The sequence below is a fragment of the Artemia franciscana genome, chromosome 6 (assembly GCF_032884065.1).
Source record: "Artemia franciscana chromosome 6, ASM3288406v1, whole genome shotgun sequence".
NCBI lineage: Eukaryota > Metazoa > Arthropoda > Branchiopoda > Anostraca > Artemiidae > Artemia > Artemia franciscana.
Window position 1 is genome coordinate 810284 of NC_088868.1, and position 20386 is coordinate 830669.

General features: G+C 34.2%; 1 protein-coding gene across 6 annotated transcripts in view; it reads left to right on the forward strand.

Annotated features, from left to right (window-relative positions):
- The window catches only part of LOC136027884 (uncharacterized), an 84965-nt gene that overhangs the window by 46922 nt on the left and 17657 nt on the right, over positions 1 to 20386 (forward strand). For all 6 annotated transcript variants that reach the window (XM_065705306.1, XM_065705305.1, XM_065705308.1 and 3 more), the window contains one exon: positions 16427 to 16641. In XM_065705306.1, coding sequence (XP_065561378.1) covers positions 16427 to 16641 — 215 coding nt within the window. The remainder of the gene's footprint in view (positions 1 to 16426; positions 16642 to 20386) is intronic.

Genomic DNA, 20386 nt, shown 5'->3' on the forward strand with positions numbered 1-20386 from the left:
CAATTATTTGTTATTCTATGAATTTTTTCCTCTGAAGAACATTCGATATCTTAAAAATCATATTGCGAGCCTCAACTTCGGCTGACCATGTGAAATAGTTCATAGTGAATTCTCTGACTAATGAGACTTACTAAGGGGGGTGGGAGGGGAAGTATACCGGAGGGGTCTTGTCAATCTCCAGTTAAAGGTTTTAGACCATAATTTTTATAATGGTACTGTTTTATACTTCCAAGATTTTCCAATTAAGAAGTGGCTCCAAAATTGCCATTTTTTGTGCTATATGGCACTTACACATGGTAGAGCTGAAAAAGTACGTAGATAGGAGCAATAGCTTTCCGGGGCACTTTCCACAGGGGACATTTTCCGGGGGGGGGGGGGGGGGGGTAATCGCCGGGGGGGGGTAATCGCCGGGGGGGGGGGGGGGGTGAAACACCGGTCACCGATAAAAACAGGAAGAAACAGGAAAAACAGAAGAAATAAATAGATAAAAAGGTCAATACAATAAAAATAGAAGTTAATGCAGTGACTACAATTAAAGCATCTATAAAAGGAAACATAAATATGAAATAGAAATGTCAATACAATGAATATAAAAGTCAATACATTAGAACTTAAAAAAAAATCAGAGTATGTTATGTTGATTACAACTCTTTATATACTTAGTCAACAACAACATAGTCTTTCTATGGACCCACTTAGGGGACTTAGCCTGACCTAGGATTGCTCTCACTGTAAATGCACCAAAACAATTTATAATTTGGGTTCTAAACAAATTTCTTTGTACTTCATATTTTGTGCACTTCATGGGAATATGCCTAAGATCATCATACACATTACAAATATCACAGAAGGGCGAGCTAACTCTCCCCCATTTATGTAAAACTGAACGGGTTTTGGCATGACCTGTCCTCAATCTAAAAACAGTAACAGCAACAGATCTCACATTATGCACAAGTCCATCAGGTGGTGCCTTATAGTCATAAATGTCTAAAATTGAATTTATGCAACTTCTTATAAAATTATAGATTGGTCTCTCTATCACATAACACCTTATAAATACATGCAAAATATTCATTTTGAGTGGGTTTTACACTTATATTCTGACCATTTAAAATACCCCACTTTGCCATTATATCAGCAGATTCATTTCCAGCAATTCCCACATGTGCTGGAACCCAGACTAAAAACATATTATTTCCCACAAGCTCTAACGACCTAACTATTTGGTGGATATTACAAACTAATTCACGACTAGGTTCATGCTCATTCATCAGGTACTTGAGGGCTGATGCTGAGTCAGAGCATACCATCCATCTCCGGGCATGCCCATGTGACTTAATAAAATCCAATGCCTTATATATAGCAATCATCTCAACTGAAAAAATAGACAGGCTGCCTGGTAACTTAAAACTACATGAAACTGACATACTGGGGATCACCACTGCACAGCCAGCACCCTTATCCGACTTAGAGCCATCAGTAAAAATTTGTGTATGGTCTCTTAAGTGGTCAGTTTGTCTTAGCCAGTCATGTTTGAGAGTCAAGTTATTATTATCCCCACGATCAGGTACAGGAAAATGCACATTATTCTTTATTGCACATAGCTTATTCAATATATTATCCTCAAAAACTATCTCATTAATGGGTACTATATTTGAGGACTCATTTGAAAGCAAATTATTACGCCTATAAAAAGCTGGAGTATTCCTATCCTTGAAACTAACATCACTATTATAATTATTTATAATTTCCATCTTGATTATATCCTCATTTAAAGTAGATTTTTTAGTGAAATACTTCACAGGTAACCTATCACGTCTTAGCTTAAGCGTGCTCACCCCCAATTCAATCATCATAGCTGGAATAGGGGTACTATTTAGGCAGCCAATGGATCGCCTAAGTACACTGTGGAACACTGTATTTAATTTTTTTAGATTCTTCTGACTGGTGATCTGGTGATGATTCATCACCATATATAAAGCTACCGTAATGAAGCTTACTAACAATAACATGCTTTATAATTTTACTAAGACACTTTAAAGGAGCACCCCTTTTCCCTAGGCCCATTACATTTATAAGGTTTAATCTAATCTTAATATTGCCTAACAAATACTCAATGACGAAAGTAAAACAGTTCAAAATAGACAAAATCATCAGCATTAAAACTGATGATGAACACTGTATATGTGTTCGAAATATCCAGTTAAATTTTATATCTGTTCACTGTCAATAAAAAGGTTTCATCTCTATTTTGAACTGTTTTACTTTCGTCATAGAAAGGCAGTGTGGCCTTCGAAGTTATCTAAATACTCAATGTGTCTCAACCATATTATTTTACTATCGAAAATTAGACCTAGGTAGCAGAAAGAGTCATCCAGCCTAATAGGCTGATTTGCAACATTTACTTGTGGTACTGTAGTATTATTATTTTTTGAGAAAAGCATACCAACTGTTTTCTCAGGTGATAATGTCATATTATTCTCGCTGCATCATTGTTGAACATTATTTAATGCTTTTTGCATCACCGACTGTAAAAGAAGAGGTGTTTTCCCAGTTGTTACCAGGTCAATGTCATCAGCATATATATAGGCTTTGCAGTCAAGGACAGTGGACATTTCCAAGTCACTGCAATAAATTACAAACAAAATAGGACTTAAAACTCCCCCTTGAGGTAGAACCAAATCATGTTTAACCTGAAAATTTGTACTATACCCACTAGAGGCTACCCTAACCTCACGATTCCTCAAAAAGCTAGAACTCCAAATTATGCAATTGGCAGGTATACCTATTTCCTCTGTTTTCTTTAAGGGGGTGATTAAGTGAACTGATGGAACTCGAAAATCCCATGTTAAATTGAAAATTTATATTTAAAAAGTACTCAAGTATTCATTGGCGGAAGATGCCGCTTTTAATATCAGGCCATAGCTTCTTGAAGATGCTACAAAATGTTTGAAAGGATTTTGTTCTATTTCCTCTAATTGCTTAGAAATCTTAGAAAATGTCTAGGGATTTTTCACAAGTGTACTCTATGAAGGATATTGCTTTTGGAACAAAATTGGTACTATCATGTGCAGAAGACAATAACCTATAAGATGATTGGAACCATTTTTTGATGTATTTTCCTGTTTTCTAACAGTCCCCTAGAATATTTTCAGCTACCTGAAATTTTTACAAGTCGGTTGCCATAAAGAATCGTTTCAGATCGCCGATAATAACCCCTAGAGACGAAAATGACAAGCTGGAATAATCAGCTGCTTGTTAATAGTGTGAAATTTTCATAAATTATTTCAATGCAATGAAGAAACATAGAAATGAGAAATAGTCAGGAGCCTTCAGGAAAGTTATGCACACAAAGCCGAAATCATGGGGAAAATTAAATCAAAGCGAGGTATGGAACTGCGAAACTGCGAGAAATTTGGGGATAGGCTAGTGGATAAAGAACCGAAAAGAGTCTAAGGCGGACTATTGCATGGAAGTTGGAAAGAATGGACTGGTCAACCCCAAACGAGGCCACGACTACTTTTACCAAGTACAATCAGTCAGCTTGAATGTGCTCAGCTATATACTTGCTTTTTCATGATTTTTACCCAGAAAGACTTCTACATTGAAAAGATAGACCGCAATCCAGGCTTTTGGACCGAAAAGATTTTTCCCAAGCTGAAAGGATTCTTCATTGATGCTTTGATCCCAAAGTTCCACAGGGGGTTCCAATACAAGAGCCGTACTTATAAGATTAATCGTCTAGTACCGGTAACAGGAAAATTCATTTTCCTTACATTCTATCCTTCTTTGTAGTTACATACTTAATTGTATTGTCATTTGAAATAAAATACCTTTGTTTATATTGCTTGTCCTCCAACTTTATCAAACAGTTCGTAGTAACGAACTGTAGTAAAGAGCGACCCGGCTCAATAGTAACCGAAACTCTAAAAAATGGAATTTTGGTACCAATAGCTACATCAAAAGAATCGCATTTTAATGCTGATTTTAAATATATTAAATAAAAAAACAAGTTTTTTCAACTGAAAGTAAGGAGCGACATTAAAACTTAAAACGAACAGAAATTACTTCGTATATAAAAGGGGCTGCTTCTTCATCAACGCCCCGCTCTTTACGCTAAAGTTTGACTCTTTCTCCCAACTCTTCTTTTTAAAACAGTAAAAAACTTTAGCGTAAAGAGCGGGGCGTTGATGAGGAAGCAGCCCCTTTTATATACGAAGTAATTTGTGTCCGTTTTAAGTTTTAATGTCGCTCCTTACTTTCAGTTGAAAAAACTTGTTTTTTTATTTAATTTCTGAATGTTTTTGAATAAATGCATGTTTTGATTTTGGCTCTCCGCAGAGTAATAATTGAAACAAAATTTGATTTTTTTTTTTTTTTTTTTTTTTGCTGAATGGCTTACTCATAATTTTGATCGAATGATTTTGGGAAAAAAGAGCGGGGGAGGAAGCCTAGTTGCCCTCCAATTTTTTGGTTAATAAGAAAAGGCAACTAGAAATTTAATTTATTACGAATGGTTTTATAAGTAAAAGATATACGTAACTTATAAACTAGCTTACGTGAAGAATTTTTTATTCTCATATTTTTATTACACATATGAGAGGGTTCACCCCGTCGTCAGTACCTCTCTCTTTACACTAAATCTTAAATTTTGGCCCAATTAATTAAGAATGACCCCTGAATCACAAAAGCCGTAGAATAAATAGTTGACATTACTAAAAATACTTTAGCGTAAAGAGCGAGGTATTAGGAGGAGGTGAGCCCCTCATATGGGTAATAATTTCTGTTCGTTTTAAGTTTTGATGCTGCTCCTTACTTCCAGCTGAAAAAAAACTTTTTCATATATATTTTTTCATTGTTTTTTTTTAATAATGTTAGTAAATCCTGCGCTCCCTTCATGGAAATTTTCTTCCCCCATGACCAAGTCCTCGATGGAAAGTTCCCCCAGTATATCCCCCTCTTTTCGACCCCTCTCCCCGACCAAAAAATTCTCCTGAAAACACCTGTACACTTCCCAATAACCATTACTATATGTAAGCACTGGTCAAAGTTTTTAACTTGTAACCCCTCCCACGGAGACTATGGAGGAGTAAGTCGTCTCCAAAGACAATGACCAATTTTGATCCGTTGACTTTGGGAAAATAATTAGCGTGGGAGGGGGCCTAGGTGCCCTCCAATTTTTTTCGTCGCTTAAAAAGGGCACTAGAACTTTTTATTTCCGTTTGAATGAGCCCTCTCGCAACATTCTAGGACAATTTGGTGGATACGATCACCCCTGGAAAAAAAAACAAAACAAAAAAAAACAAATAAACACGCATCCGTGATCTGCCTAAAAGTCATAGAACACTACTGTAGAAATTTCAAGCTCCTATCTGCAAAATGTGGAATTTTGTATTTTTTGTCAGAAGGCAGATCACAGATGCGTGTTTATTTGTTTTTTTTTTTTCAGGGGTGATCGTATCAACCCAGTGGCCCTAGAATGCTGCAAAAGGGCTCATTCTAACGGAAATGAAAAGTTCTAGTGCCTTTTTTAAGTGACCAAAATCTCGGAGGGCACCTAGGCCCCCGTCCCACGCTAATTATTTTTCCAAAGTAACCGGATCAAAATTCTGAGATAGCCATTTTATTCAGCGTAGTCGGAAATCCTTATAACTAAATCCTTATAAGTGTACAGACGTCTTCAGGGGTGTTTTCATTTGGTCTGGGGCAGGGTTGAGAAGAGAGGGATATGCTGGGGAAACTTTTCATGGAGGAAGAAAATTTCCATGAAGGGAGCGCAGGGTTTCCTACTATTATTAAAAAAAAAACAATGAAAAAATAAATATGACAAAGTTTTTTCAACTGAAAGTGAGGAGCAGCATTAAAACTTAAAAGGAACAGAAATTATTACGCATATGAGGGGCTCACCTCCTCCTAATACCTCGCTCTCTACGCTAAAGTATTTTTAGAATTTCAACTATTTATTCTACGGCTTTTGTAATTCAGGGGTCATTCTTAAGAAATCGGGACAAAATTTAAGCTCTAGTGTGAAGAGGGAGGTACTGTTGAGGGGGTGAGCCCCCCTCATATATGTAATAAAAATGTGAGAATACAGAAGTTCCTTACATAAGCTAATTTGTAAGTTACGTATGTCTTTAACTAGTAAAATTTATTTTTACTAATAATTTTACTAATAAAAAAATTCGTAAGAAATTAAAAGTTCTAGTTGCCTTTTCAGGTAACCAAATAATCGGAGAGCAACTATACCTCCTTCCTCGCTCCTATTTTTTTCTCAAAATCGTTTGGTCAAAACTATGAGAAACCCATTTAGCCAAAAAAATAAATACCCAAATTTCGTTTTAATTATTCATCTGTGGAGAGCATAAATCAAAACATGCATTGATTAAAAAACGTTAAGAAATTAAATTAAATAAAAACAAGTGTTTTTAACTGAAAGTAAGGAGTGACATTAAAACATAAAACGAACAGAAATTACTTCATATATGAAAGCGGCTGTCTCCTCATCAATGCCCCGGTCTTCACGCTAAAGTCTGACTCTTCCTCTTAACTCTATTTTTTAAAACAGTAAAAAACTTCAGCGTAAAGAGCGGGGCGTTCATGAGGAAGCAGTCCCTTTCATATACGAAGTAATTTCTGTTCGTCTTAAGTTTTAATGTCACTCCTTACTTTCAGTTTTATTTTTTTTTTAATTTAATTTGTAAGAAAACTTTGGTTTTCTAAGAATCCTCGAAGAAAGCTTTCAACTAAGTTCGCTGTTTAGTTTCGAATTAATGAAATGAGGTATTTTAAATATCCTATCCCTAGGAAATAAAGTGGAAAAAACAATAAATTTTAAAATGCATTCTATGCATGCCGTCACAGTTGCATATACATGGGCATTTTGTACTTGAGAATGATAGTGCTCTTTTGCTCATTTTCTAATCTCCCTTGGTCGGTAACCAAGCTTTGCAAGACACTGTCAAATATATTATTATTTCTCGGCTGAAGCATCTCACCAAAGGAAGCTGTCAATCAAAACCTTTGACAAGACTTGATAATTGGTGCTATTTGAAGTTTTGACAATCGCCGATCTCTAGAGAATTAAAAGACAGAAGGGTAACCTTACTTCAATTCTGAAGCTCGATGTTTTCAAGTTCACTTAATCACGGCCTTAAAAGTTTATCCAGGTCAACTCGGTCAAAAGCAGACTTCATGTCTAGGAAAACTGCAAATGTATCTTTCTTGCACCTGAAGCCCTGTTTTATTTGGTCCTCAAGTCTAACCAAGCAGTCAGTTGTGCTCCGATTTGGGAGAAAACCAAACTGTTCCTTCTGTGCAGCATTTATTACAAGCCCAAGGAATCCTTATGTTTATAAGCCAAACACCCAGTACTGATATGCCCGGTCCCGATACCTGCTTGATACTAATACGCCCAATTACAATACTGTCATAGCGATACGTGTGAAAGCGTTACGTCCGATATCAATACAGCGTATAGCCCTTTCCCCAGGGACTATGGAGGATCTTATCGCCATGTATATTGGTGATACACAAAAGCCATAGACATTGGACCTTTTAACTATGTTGAGCAAAATGGCTATCACACAATTTTGATTGGACGACTTTGGGGGGAGGGGGCTTGTAAGGGGGCTATTTGCCTTCGAAAATTTTTGGTCACTTAATAACGACATTAGAAAATTTAATTTCCGTCCGAATGAGCTATTTCACATCTTTCTATGATGTTCTGGTCACCCTGTAGCCCTGCAAAAAAAAAACAAGAAAAAAAAACGGGGGATAGATCGGTGCTTCCCATGCAAAAAAGTGATTTTCCTTGTTGTTCAAGGAGGGTGATTGTAATTTCACTATAGATATAATTTTTGACCATGCTGATTCCAATGGTTTAATTTTAATTATGATCTGACGCCATTTTCAAGGGGTTTCAGGCTTTTTTTTAAATCACCGTAAATTTCTTTTCGCAATAAACTTTTGCTTTTAGGTCAACTCGAAATAATAGTTACCATTCGTGAATCAGTGTCAGATGGCAATTTTTCCATAATAATTTTTTTTCTAGACGCGTTTTTTTTTTGGTTACTATGGGCTGTGGTTTGCTCTTTACTAGGTTGCAGCTAGCTACCGCTCTAACCATGATTCTTGAAAAAAATTATTTTATATATTCTAGTCCATTTCATTATTATCTACATGCAATTCTTTGATGACAACATGATACTGCTTCTAGATATAAACGTCCGGACAACTGAATGATCAAATTAAATATTTTTAAGATCAAGGTTAACTACCAGACGTCTTTCATTAATATTTTAGTAACACTCTACTATCCTCTGCATTTAGTGAAGCATGATCCAACTGGAAACTATTTCGCTTATTATTATCATAATTTTTTTTGTAACGAAAGTAAATATATAATTACCGAATCCTCGAAAGGAAAAGATCTGCTCAGGATGGGTAAACATACCCATGCTGTAAAGTGACTCAGCATATACTTGCGGCAGACGCTGGGGGTAAAAGTCCTTTCACTTCGGCTAAATTTAAATGCATAATTGCGTTATTTGGCAAGGTCTGAGGGTGTGTAAACAGAAGAGTATGGGTTACCTATAAGAGTGGGAACCGGTGTTAATGTCGAAAAAAGCTATCAACACCATCTAGAGTTTAGCGATACTCGGGATTTTTCTGTATGCATACTTGCATGATATAGGCCCGACGACTCAAGAAGTAAAGTTAGGTTAATCCTAAGTATGATAAAAATACAACACTTCAGAAACAAATTTGATCTATATATGTGCACATTAGTGGGGGGGGGGTCAATTGTAGCAGGTCTGCATGGAAAATTTATTAGGTACAAATAATCTGCATATTATGAAATAAGAATTGTTTTCTAACTGTCCAAATACTTTACTTCTCCTCCCCCCCCTTATATGCAAATATATAGCCCAAATTATAAATTTCCCATATATTTAATCACTTTACTTTGTCTTGTCTCACGCTAAGCTTAAAGAAATAAACAAAGAAACTGGTTCTAAAGTGCGTCAATGGATGAACAACTTGAGTGGCCGGGGCTGTATCACGTAAGTACCCTCAGTATAATAAGAATGATTGATTTAATTCAGTAAATTGGTGAAACTTGGGTAACAATAAGTATATTACCTGTTTCTGACAGAAAAATGATTACAGTGCTTGAAAAAATGCCAAGTGTTGCCTCGCCCTAGATGGTGTTGATAATTTTTTTTCGTCAGTAGCGCCAGTTCCCTTACAATTTACCCATACTCTTTGAACAGGACCACAGTAGTTGAACACATTTTCACTGCTAAATAAGATTTAAAGTACTAAGTACAACGGATAGAAACAATTTTTGCTCCCTGAACCCATCTTAGGTCTATTCACACCTGAAATTTTGATTTTTATAGGCATTTCTTTTGTTTGTTGGCCAGGTGGCCTGGCCCTAGGCCTATATCTCCCCGGAAACACCCCTGGTTATATTTTATATTTTTGGCTGATATTTGGCCGTGGCTTATATTTTTGGCTAATTTTTCACTTACATTTCTTTGTATCGTTTGGCACCCGCTATTACCTATTATTTCCTTAACTGCTTATGAAGTTCTATTTGATTGTCTAAATTCCACTTAAACAATTCAAACAATAATTTTCCACCTTCACTATTGCCAGTACTTTATAAAACTAATGGGAATTAGAATAGCTTAGATCATTAAGTTAAAACATATTAACTTCATGATTTAGTTTTTGGAAAGCAGAATTCAAAATATTTCAGTCTCCAAATTAGCTAATTATTCAAGCATAAAAACTATGTAGACAAGTTCTGTCAATCTCTTCAAGAATAAAAAAAATATAAATTTTGTCCTAATGACATTTCTGTTCATGTACAGATTACTTTTATTTACAATATTATTATATTAATTCAAATTATTTTAAATTTAAAATTAATTTTTTTAACTATTAGCGTAATATTATTACTTATGTTATTACCTATGTTATTATGTTATTAACTTATGTTATTTGTATTTTTCGAACTCAATACATCGTAAATCGTGATCTCTGTTTTTCGGGCCCTACCTCGAACTACGAGTTAATAAAATAAACCCGACGCGACATCTTCTCTGTTCATTTTCTATGAAGAATGTAAAAATAAATAATTTATAAATAAAAATATGTATGTGTAAAGAATAAGAAAATAAAAAAGAATGTATATAAATAATAAATAATAAGTAATGTATAATTACAAATAAGAATGCATAAATAAGTAATACTCAAACAAATATTCTCCAAACTGAAATAATAATGACAAATGAATCTAACCAATATTATACAATATAGCATTAAGTGTAATGTTACCCGTCGAAAGCTACGAGCCTAAGAAAATTTGCTTGATTCTCGAGAAAGATGGAACAACCCCAAAAATTCGAGCAATCTTAATGAAAGTCTTTTCATCAGCCTTATTGTCATGATTCAAGCTCCATAGAAAATCAAGAGAGGGCTATTCGAATGAAAATCAACAGTTCTAATGCCTTTTTAAGTGATCAAAAATACTGGAGGGCTATTCCTTCTAGCAAATCCGCCCTCCTTCCGCTGATACCTTGTCCCAAACTTTTCTTAGAATTACGTGACTTAGTGTATGTAACCCACTTCCGGAGTAGCTACGATTATGTGGCTGTTTCGGTTCCTTCAGACAGGTTAAATATATGGAAAAAAAAATGTCAACTGAAAGCAAGGGGCCGGATTACAACTTAAAACGAAACAGAGACTATTCCGTATTTGAGGGGAGCTGAAGTTTGAATAGTCTCACAATTCCCTAAGAAAAACTGCTCAAACATAAGGGTCGTTGAATTGGAATAATAAGTATTTCTTATAGAATTTTAAGGCTTTGGCTTAAAAAGATTAAAAGAGAGGTGACCCCTCATATACAGAATAATTTCCTTTTTTTAAGTTTTAATGCTGCTCCCTACTTTCAGTTGAGTTTTTTTTTTATATATATATATTTAATCAAACAGTTCGTGGTAACGAACTGTAGTAAGGAGCGAACCGGCTCAATAGTAAACGAAACTCTAAAAAACGAAATTTTGATGCTAAAAGATACATAAAAAGAATCAGATTTTCATGTTGATTTTAAATATATAAGTGTCATCAAATTTAGTCTCTATCATCAAAAGGTGCGAGCCTGAGAAAATTTGCCTTATTTTGGAAAATAGGGGGAAACTCCTCCTAAAAGTCATGGAATCTTAACGAAAATCACACCATCGCATTCAGCGTATCAGAGAACCCTGTAGCAAAAATTTCAAGCCCCATCTACAAAAATGTGGAATTTCGTATTTTTTGCCAGAAGACAGATCACGGGTACGTGTTTATTTGTTTTTGTTTTTTGTTTTTCTTTTCCCCAGGGGTCATCGTATCGACCAAGTAGTCCTAGAATGTCACAAGAGGGCTCATTCTAACGGAAATTAAAAGTTTTAGTGCCCTTTTCAAGTGACCAAAAATTTGGAGGGCACCTAGGCCCCCTCCCACGCTAATGTTTTTCTCAAAGTCAACGGATCAAAATTTTGAGATAGCCATTTTGTTTCGCATAGTCAAAAACCGTAATTACTATGTCTTTGGGAATGACTTACTCCCCCACAGTCCCTGGGGGAGGGGCTGCAAGTTACAAACTTTGACCAGTGTTCACATACAGTAGGGAAGTATACAGACGTTTTTAGGGAGATTTTTTGGTTTGGGGTGGGGTTGAGGGGATAGGGCTACGTGGGAGGATCTTTCCTTGGAGGAATATGTCATGGGGGAAGATAAATTCAAGGAAAAGGGCGCAGGATTTTCTAGCATTACTATAAAAAAAAACAATGAAAAAATAAACAGGAAAAAGGTTTTTCAATTGAAAGTAAAGAGTAGCATTACAACCTAAAACGAACAGAGATTATTACACATATGAGGGGCTCTAAAAATACTTTAGCATAAAGAGCGAGGTATTTAGAAGGAGATAAATACTTCGCTCTTTATGCTAAAGTATTTTTAGTAATTTCAACTATTTATTCTACGGCCTTTCTGATTCAGGGGTCATTCTTAAAGAATTGGGACAAAACTCAAGATTTAGTGTAAAGAGCGAGGTATTAATGAGGGGACAAACCCCCTCATATACATAATAAAAATATAAAAGTTTGTTACGTAAGTTAACTGTTAAGTTACGTATATTTTTTACTAATAAAAACGTTCGTTAAAAATTGAATAGTCTAGTTGCCTTTTTAAGTAATCGAAAAATTGGAGGGCAACTAGGCCTTCTCCTTCACCCCTTTTTTCTCAAAATCGTGATCAAAACTAATAGAAAGCCATTTAGACAAAAAAAGAATGAATATGCAAATTTCATTTTAATAATTTATGTCCGGAGAGCCAAAATCATACATGCATTAAATCAAAAACGTTCAGAAATAAAATAAAAAAAAAACTAGTTTTTTTTAACTGAAAATAAGGAGCGACATTAAAACTTAAAACGAACAGAAATCACTCCGTATATGAAATGGGTTGTCCACTCCGCAATCCCTCCCTCTTTGCGCTAAAGTTTGACTCTTTGCTATAGTTTTACTTGTTAAAACAATTATAAACTTTAGCATAATTTAGCATAATTGGTAAAACTTTACCAATCATAAGGGAATTTTTCCTCCCTTAGCCCCCTCTTCTGGACAAGCGTGACATGACCTCAGATTGTAGTACGACCAAAAAACAAGATTAGTTCTTGCCACAAGGGCACGAACACGAGGGATCGCCGACTTTCAGTATTTACGTACACTAGGTGGCGTGTGCCAAGTGTGGCGAAAGTGTTCCAAGTGTGGTGGAACTATACTAAGCGCTACAGAGACTGCCAGGCGTGGTGTAACAGGGTGGCAAACGTGGTATTCTAACTTGCAGATCAGGTGGCGGAAAGCGGGTAAGCCCTTGCAGGAAAAAGAGGATTTGGTGCAAAATTGATAGAATCATCTATATACCTCGTTCCAAGTGTTCAAAGCCTGGTGGAACTGTGCCAAGCGTTGTGGAAATAGCAACGCGTGGTGGAACTGTACCGCACGCGGTAGAATTCTGTGACACATATGGTCCTCCGAGACGTACAGGTGATGGAAAGTGAATGAGTCTTCGCAGGAAAAGGGCGACTAAGATTAACTTGGTGTATGAAAGTTCTTAAGCCGAACTGGCCAGACATGACAATAAACAAGAAAGAGAGATAAAACTCTACAAAAAGAAAACTTCAAACGAGACGACGGCCAGTAGAGAGGAAAGACTAAAACAACGCGGATATTTCGCCTGTATCTCCGCGTTGTTTTAGTCTTTCCTCTCTACTGGCCGTCGTCTCGTTTGAAGTTTTTTTTTTGTAGAGTTTTATCTCTCTTTGTTGTTTATTAACTTGGTGTAAAATTAAAAGAATCAGCCGTGAATTCACCTACGAATCTTTGTTGGTTTCTTAGGAGGAGACCAAAGAGGAATATTTTGAGAAAGGAGGAGAAAGGGGAAGAAGGAGGAGTTTTTGTTATCAGTGATGAAATTTATAGCCAATTACCATCTAATCAGATTTAAAAAATTAATTCATATTTTAAAAACTGAGGTGAAAACAGGCTAAAATTAGCCCGATTTTGTAAATTATTTTAGCTATTAGGGCTGGTATAATTCAAGAAAAACTAGGCAATCATATTTGTCCTGTGGGTTTAACTTTGGCGGAATCTGGTGCACCAAGACTAGTAGTTGAATAAATAAATAAATAAAAAAAATATAAATAAAAAAATAAAAATAAATAAAAATAAAAATAAAAAAAAACAAGCAAACCAAAAAAACAGGAGATTTTTTTCTCCTGAAAATTAACAGGATTAATTTTCTGGTCAGAAAATTAAATTGTTGGGTGTCCAACAGTTATATCATTAAAAACAGCTTTAACGGATTTTTTCAGTGTAGAATTGTATGGTCTTAAAAAGATTCCAATTTTGGCTAGTTAAGTTGTAATGGTAGCAAAAGAAACAACGGATACATTATTGTTTGGAGTTCAGCCATTCAGGTAATTTGCAAAATGTTTGCGGATTTTTTCAATGCCTAAGTTCCATGATCTTTTAGCATAGACAGCACACCCATGCTTGAAGCAATTTTAAGAAGAAAAACGTGACTAATGCAATCATTATACTCCAGAAGTTGGGTGTTATCGAATCAGAAAAGAAATTAAAAAAATTATTCATCAGTAAAAAAAGGAAAAAAAAGCACTATGACGAAGCATGTCTCTCTGAAATATAAAGACGGTTTAAATTATTTGTTTTAAACGAATATAAAAGCAAATATGTCAAGGCTTTTAGTTAAAATGAATTAATAAAGACAAGAAAAAAATTATTTATGAAATTTCATCATTACCAAAGGTATTCAATGCAAAAAAAGCTTTCTGCAAAGCTATAGTGTCATGAACTGCAGTGTAAAGTTAAATTCTGTTGATTTTGCGTACTAATATTGCACTTTTACTTCACAAACTTTGTTGTTAAGTTAATTTACTTTTACAATGGAATTATTCAAACGTCAATTTTGCTGTGACGTCATTTTCGAAGAGTTTCAACTCTTTTTAAAAATTCCTGCAAATTTGTTTTCATAATAACATTTTACTATTAAGATTTACATGTGGCAAAAAATAATAATTACCATTCCTAAATTAACTGCAAATAAAAATTTTTTCTCTCAAGCAATTCTTTTTATACAATTTCAAAATTATGGGCTATTTTGTGCCCTTTTAGCCCCTTAAGGGCTCAAAATGTGATTTACCCCAGAACCACTATTGAATCACGAAAGAGCATAAAAAAGCATCAACTGATGTAGGCTATTCACTTTCAACCAAGCGAAATTAAGTTGAAAACTGAATATATATCAATTCTTGACCGTTTTTCAAATCATTCCAGGAAATCCTCTTTCCTCGCGTCACCCCGTGGAAATTTTTGTCCCGGAAAATTTTACTCCCGACGGAAAACTCTTCCATGGAGAATTTCCCCAGTAGAATCCCCCCCACAAAAATACATATGTTTCCAAATAGCAAATATTTTGTGCTATGCAAAAAGTATTTGCAAATACTTTTACTATAGGAAAACTATATATTTTACAGCCCTTTCCCCAGGGACCGTGGGGGGTCATATAATTCCAGAAGGCATAGTTATTGGACATTTCAACTATGTTTATCAAAATACTTGTCTCAAAATTTGATCGTATGCCTTCCGGTAAAAGGGGCGTGGGGGTGCGGCTAATTAGCCTCTATTCTTTTGGATTTACTGAAGATGCACTAGAATTTTTGATTTTCGATGAAATAAGTCCTCTCCCGTTCTTCTGTGATCACTGTTTCGACACGATCACCCCTGTGGAAAACCAAAAACAAACAAATAAAAACACATCCGTGATTTTCCTTGTGGCAAAAAAAAAAAAAATGCAAATTCCATATTTTTAAAGATTAGAGCTTGAAAAAAAAGGAAAACCCTGCAGCAGGGTTCTCTGATACTCTAATGGTGGTGCTGTGATGGTGATGGTGGTGCATACTCTAATTCCCTGATGGTGCTGTGATGGTATATAGGAATTTGAGACCTCTATAGTAGTGTTGTCTAATATGCTGAATCTAATGGTCCGTCATAACGTTTTGGTCTGTAACTAATGAGTTTTGGTCTGGTCCACATTTTTGGCCATATTTTAATACCAAGTATTATAAGGAAAGAGACGAACATGCTTTTACAAGCTGCTTAATAAAGGATAAAGAGTCATGTTATTTGCAAATCAGGGTTTACTTATCCCGCCAGTTTGGCTAATTTGCCAAAACGTAGGGAGATAAAATAAAATCTTTCACTTTTTTAAAATGAAGATACAAAACATTTATTTTTTCAGAATATAGAGAACACGAAAGGCAAACACCCTTCCTCTATTGGCAGTACTGCTACTTTTTTCTTACAGCTATAGCTCTCAAATGTTTTCCAATTATTGTTTTTTGATACTGCTTTGTTTATGTACACTCGTATGCAACTGCATTGAAATACTCTCCAAAACAATCCCCAAGGAATTTTTTTGCACCCCAGAGATCCTTTTCTGCACCTCAGAGGCACTTGTGACGCTTGTTGGAAACCCTTTCCTTTTACAATGCAATCAAACGGTTTGCAAAACTCAGATTTCCTGATTGGTAAAGTTTGGGCCCAAGTCCTTTACCATCAATCTAATCAAGCAAATACGTAAAGGACCTTTTGAAACTTCAAAATTTTTTCTGCACCCACAAGCTTCCTATACCCTCTTGAATTTCGAGGGTAGGTCAGGTCCGTATGTCTGATACATGTGTATTTTCTTTTAAAGAATTATTCGGCAAATTTGGCCTTCCGTTAAGATGTCCTCTATAGGAGAGTTTACTTAGCCATCGGATAGGGACAACATTCTGATTTTCTCATATTTTTAGCCCCGCCCCAATGAAGGAGGAGGGAAATATGGAACCGGAACAGTTGTGCGAACATATCAAAAAGGATCTGAAGTCGAATTTGGTATAGAATTGACAGCAAACCACCATGGACATTTCGAATTCCGAATATGCCAAACTGAAAATCCTAGAGAACCAGAAACGAACGAATGTTTCGATAAACATGTACTGAAAAGGGCAGACGGAGAAGGAGAGAAGTGAGTATTTAGTTGTATATAATTACATTTGTATATTTTATACATTTTTATAGTAAATATTTGTATATATACAAATACATACATACGATATATATATATATATATATATATATATATATATATATATATATATATATATATATATATATATATATATATACATATATATATATATATATATATATATATATATATATATATATATATATATGTATATATATGCATATATACATATATGCATATATATATATATATATATATATAATATATATATATATATATATATATATATTATATATATATATATATATATATATATATATATATATATATATATATATATATATATATATATATATATATATATATATATATATATATATATATATATATATATATATATATATATATGTTTGTAAATATATTTTTATATATATACTTGTATATAATTTGTATATATACAAATACATATTTGTATATATTTAGTTGTATATGTTAGTTGTATATTTATCAATAAACTAGGAGACTAAAAGGTCCTTCTTAAGAATTGCTACAGAACAATTAAATGACAGACAGGTTCAACAGTGGTGGTTCTGGCTTCTCTTGCGCCCAGGGCAAAACCTCGAATAGCCCCCCCCCCCATGTCTCCCAAAAAATTTTCAGGACAAATTTCAACAACATTTCTATTTAGTAGCAAAAAAAATCAATTTAAAAATTAAATAATAATAACTTTCATTATTTATTATTTAAATTATGTGACTATTAGTTATTGTTTTTTTTATCTTTATTCTATTAATTAATTAATAATTTATTGATTATTTTCATCGATGAACGGTGCCCTTACTATAATTAAATTAAAAAAAACTAATTTTTTTAGCTGAAAGTAAGGAGCGACATTAAAACTTAAAACGAACAGAAATTACTCCGTATATGAAATGGGTTGTCCCCTCCGCAATCCCTCGCTCTTTACGCTAAAGCTTTTAATTGTTTTAAAAAGTATAATTGTGGCAAAGAGTCAAACTTTAGTGTAAAGAGCGAGGGATTGCGGAGGGGACAACCCATTTCATATACGGAGTATTTTCTGTTCGTTTTAAGTTTTAATGTCGCTCCTTACTTTCAGCTAAAAAAATTAGTTTTTTTTTATTTAATTTCTGAACGTTTTTGAATTAATGCATGTTTGGTTTTGGCTCTCCGCACATAAATTATTAAAATGAAATTTGTACATTAATTCTTTTTTTGGCTAAATGGCTTTCTCTTAGTTTTGATCAGACGATTTTGAGAAATAAGGGGTGGAGAAGGAGGCCTAGTTGCCCTCCAATTTTTCGGTTAATTAAAAAGGCAACTAGAACTTCTAATTTTTAACGAACGTTTTTATTAGTAAAAAATATACGTAACTTAAGAATTAACTTACGTAACAAATTTTCATAACCTTATGTTTTTATTATGTATACGAGGGGGTTTGTACCCTCGTTAATACCTCGCTCTTTACACTAAATCGTAAGTTTTGTCCCAATTCTTTAAGAATGACCCCTGAATCAGAAAGACCGTAGAATAAATAGTTGAAATTACTAAAAATACTTTTGCATAAAGAGCAAGGTATTTATCTCCTCCTAAATACCTCGCTCTTTATGCTAAAGTATTTTTAGAACCCCTCATATGCGTAATAATCTCTGTTCGTTTTAAGTTTCAATGCTACTTCTTCCTTTCATTTGAAAAAATGTTTTCATGTTTATTTTTCATTGTTTTCTTATAGTAATGCTAGAAAATCCTGCGCCCTTTTCATTGAATTTTTCTTCCCCCATGACAGATTCCTCCAAAGGAAGATCCTCCAACATAGCCCCCTCTCCTCAGCCCCACCCCCAAACAAAATAAAATCCCCCTGAAAACGTCTTTACACTTCCCAATAACCATTACTATATGTAAACACTGGTCAAAGTTTGTAACTTGCAGCCCCTCCCCCAGGGATTGTGGGAGAGTAAGTCATCCCCAAAGACATAGTTATTATAGTTTTTGACTATGCTGAACAAAATGGCTACCTCAGAATTTTGATCCGTTGACTTTCGGAAAAAATGAGCGTGGGAGGGGGTCTAGATGCCCTCCAATTTTTTGGTCACTTAAAAAGGGCACTAGAACTTTTCATTTCGGTTAGAATGAGCCCTCTTGCGACATTCTAGGACCACTTGGTCGATACGATGACCCCTGGGAAAAAACAACAACAAAAAAACAAACAAATAAACACGCACCCGTGATTTGTCTTCTGGCAAAAAATACAAAATTCCACATTTTTGTAGATAGCAGCTTGAAACTTCTACAGTAGTGTTCTCTGATACGCTGAATCTGATGGTGTCATTTTCGTTAAGATCCTACGACTTTTAGGTGGTGTTTCCCCCTATTTTCCTAAATAAGGCAAATTTTCTCAGGCTCGTAACTTTTGATGGGTAAGACTAAACTTGATGAAACTTATATATTCAAAATCAGCATTAAAATGTGATTCTTTTGATGTAGCTATTGATATCAAAATTCCATTTTTTAGAGTTTTGGTTACTATTGAGCCGGGTCGCTCCTTACTACAGTTCGTTACCACGAACTGTTTGATAATTGAATAAAAATAAAATTGCAAAATGAAATGAAACATACCGCTCGATGCCTACTTTTTATGTTTCTTCCGAATATAAAAATTGTTTCTCGCGCAAATTAAATTTTAAACCTTTACGCCGAGAAAGCGCCCCCTCTGCATCCCTCCCTCCTAGAACCGCTTCTGAGGCCTAATCTAAACTGCATTCAAAAACTGACATAGAAAAACAAACAAAGAAAAAGTATCAAAAAGGAAAGTAGAAAAACAAAAACTGACATAGAAAAAGTATCAAAAATCGCCACAGTACAAATATTTTTGTCAACTGACCCCTTGCCGTTTCAGGTCAATTCACACCTGGAAACAACAAGTTTCTTATAAGGTTTTCCTGTTGATTCTTTTCTGCCTGATGATTTTTTCATTGCTGTCACGGTCAACTGTGAAAATAAATAAACAAAATTAATTAGTAAAATTTGACTATGCTTGTCGTCAATACGAACTAAATGGGACCTGTTCATTGAAAACAATAATTTCAAACGAAAACTACACCTTGTTATTGTGTTTTTTGTAATATGACTTTAGCTAATTTTTCTCTGATTCTCACCCATATTATTTTTTCTTATTTGGCTCACTTAATTGCTCAAAACTACATAGCTCATAAATAACAACATGCATACCAACATAAGTAACTCATACATAACAACAAAAATTATTCTTTCTTAGAAACAGCTGTAAGGAGATAATGTAGTATGACGAAAAATAAAGCTAAAAAACTGACATGAGCACTAAAATCTGTATATATATATATATATATATATATATATATATATATATATATATATATATATATATATATATATATATATATATACAAACTGCAAAGAATAAATTCGAAAAAATAAAAAAAATGAAGCAATAATAAAAACAAATCAAAGACTTAGATTAAAAATCTAAAACCCAGAATTAGACGGAAATATTTTACCCTCCTTCTCTCCATTTCCTAAATCATATATAATTGAATAAAATCATAAATATTGAAAGTTTTGTCCGGGCTACATTAATCGCAAGGTAAATACAAAATTACGCATGATTAGATTACATTTAAAATTTTGGGTGCATACTTTGGAGAAATAAGTATTGTTTAATTTTTGAATTTCAAATTTCGTGATTGAA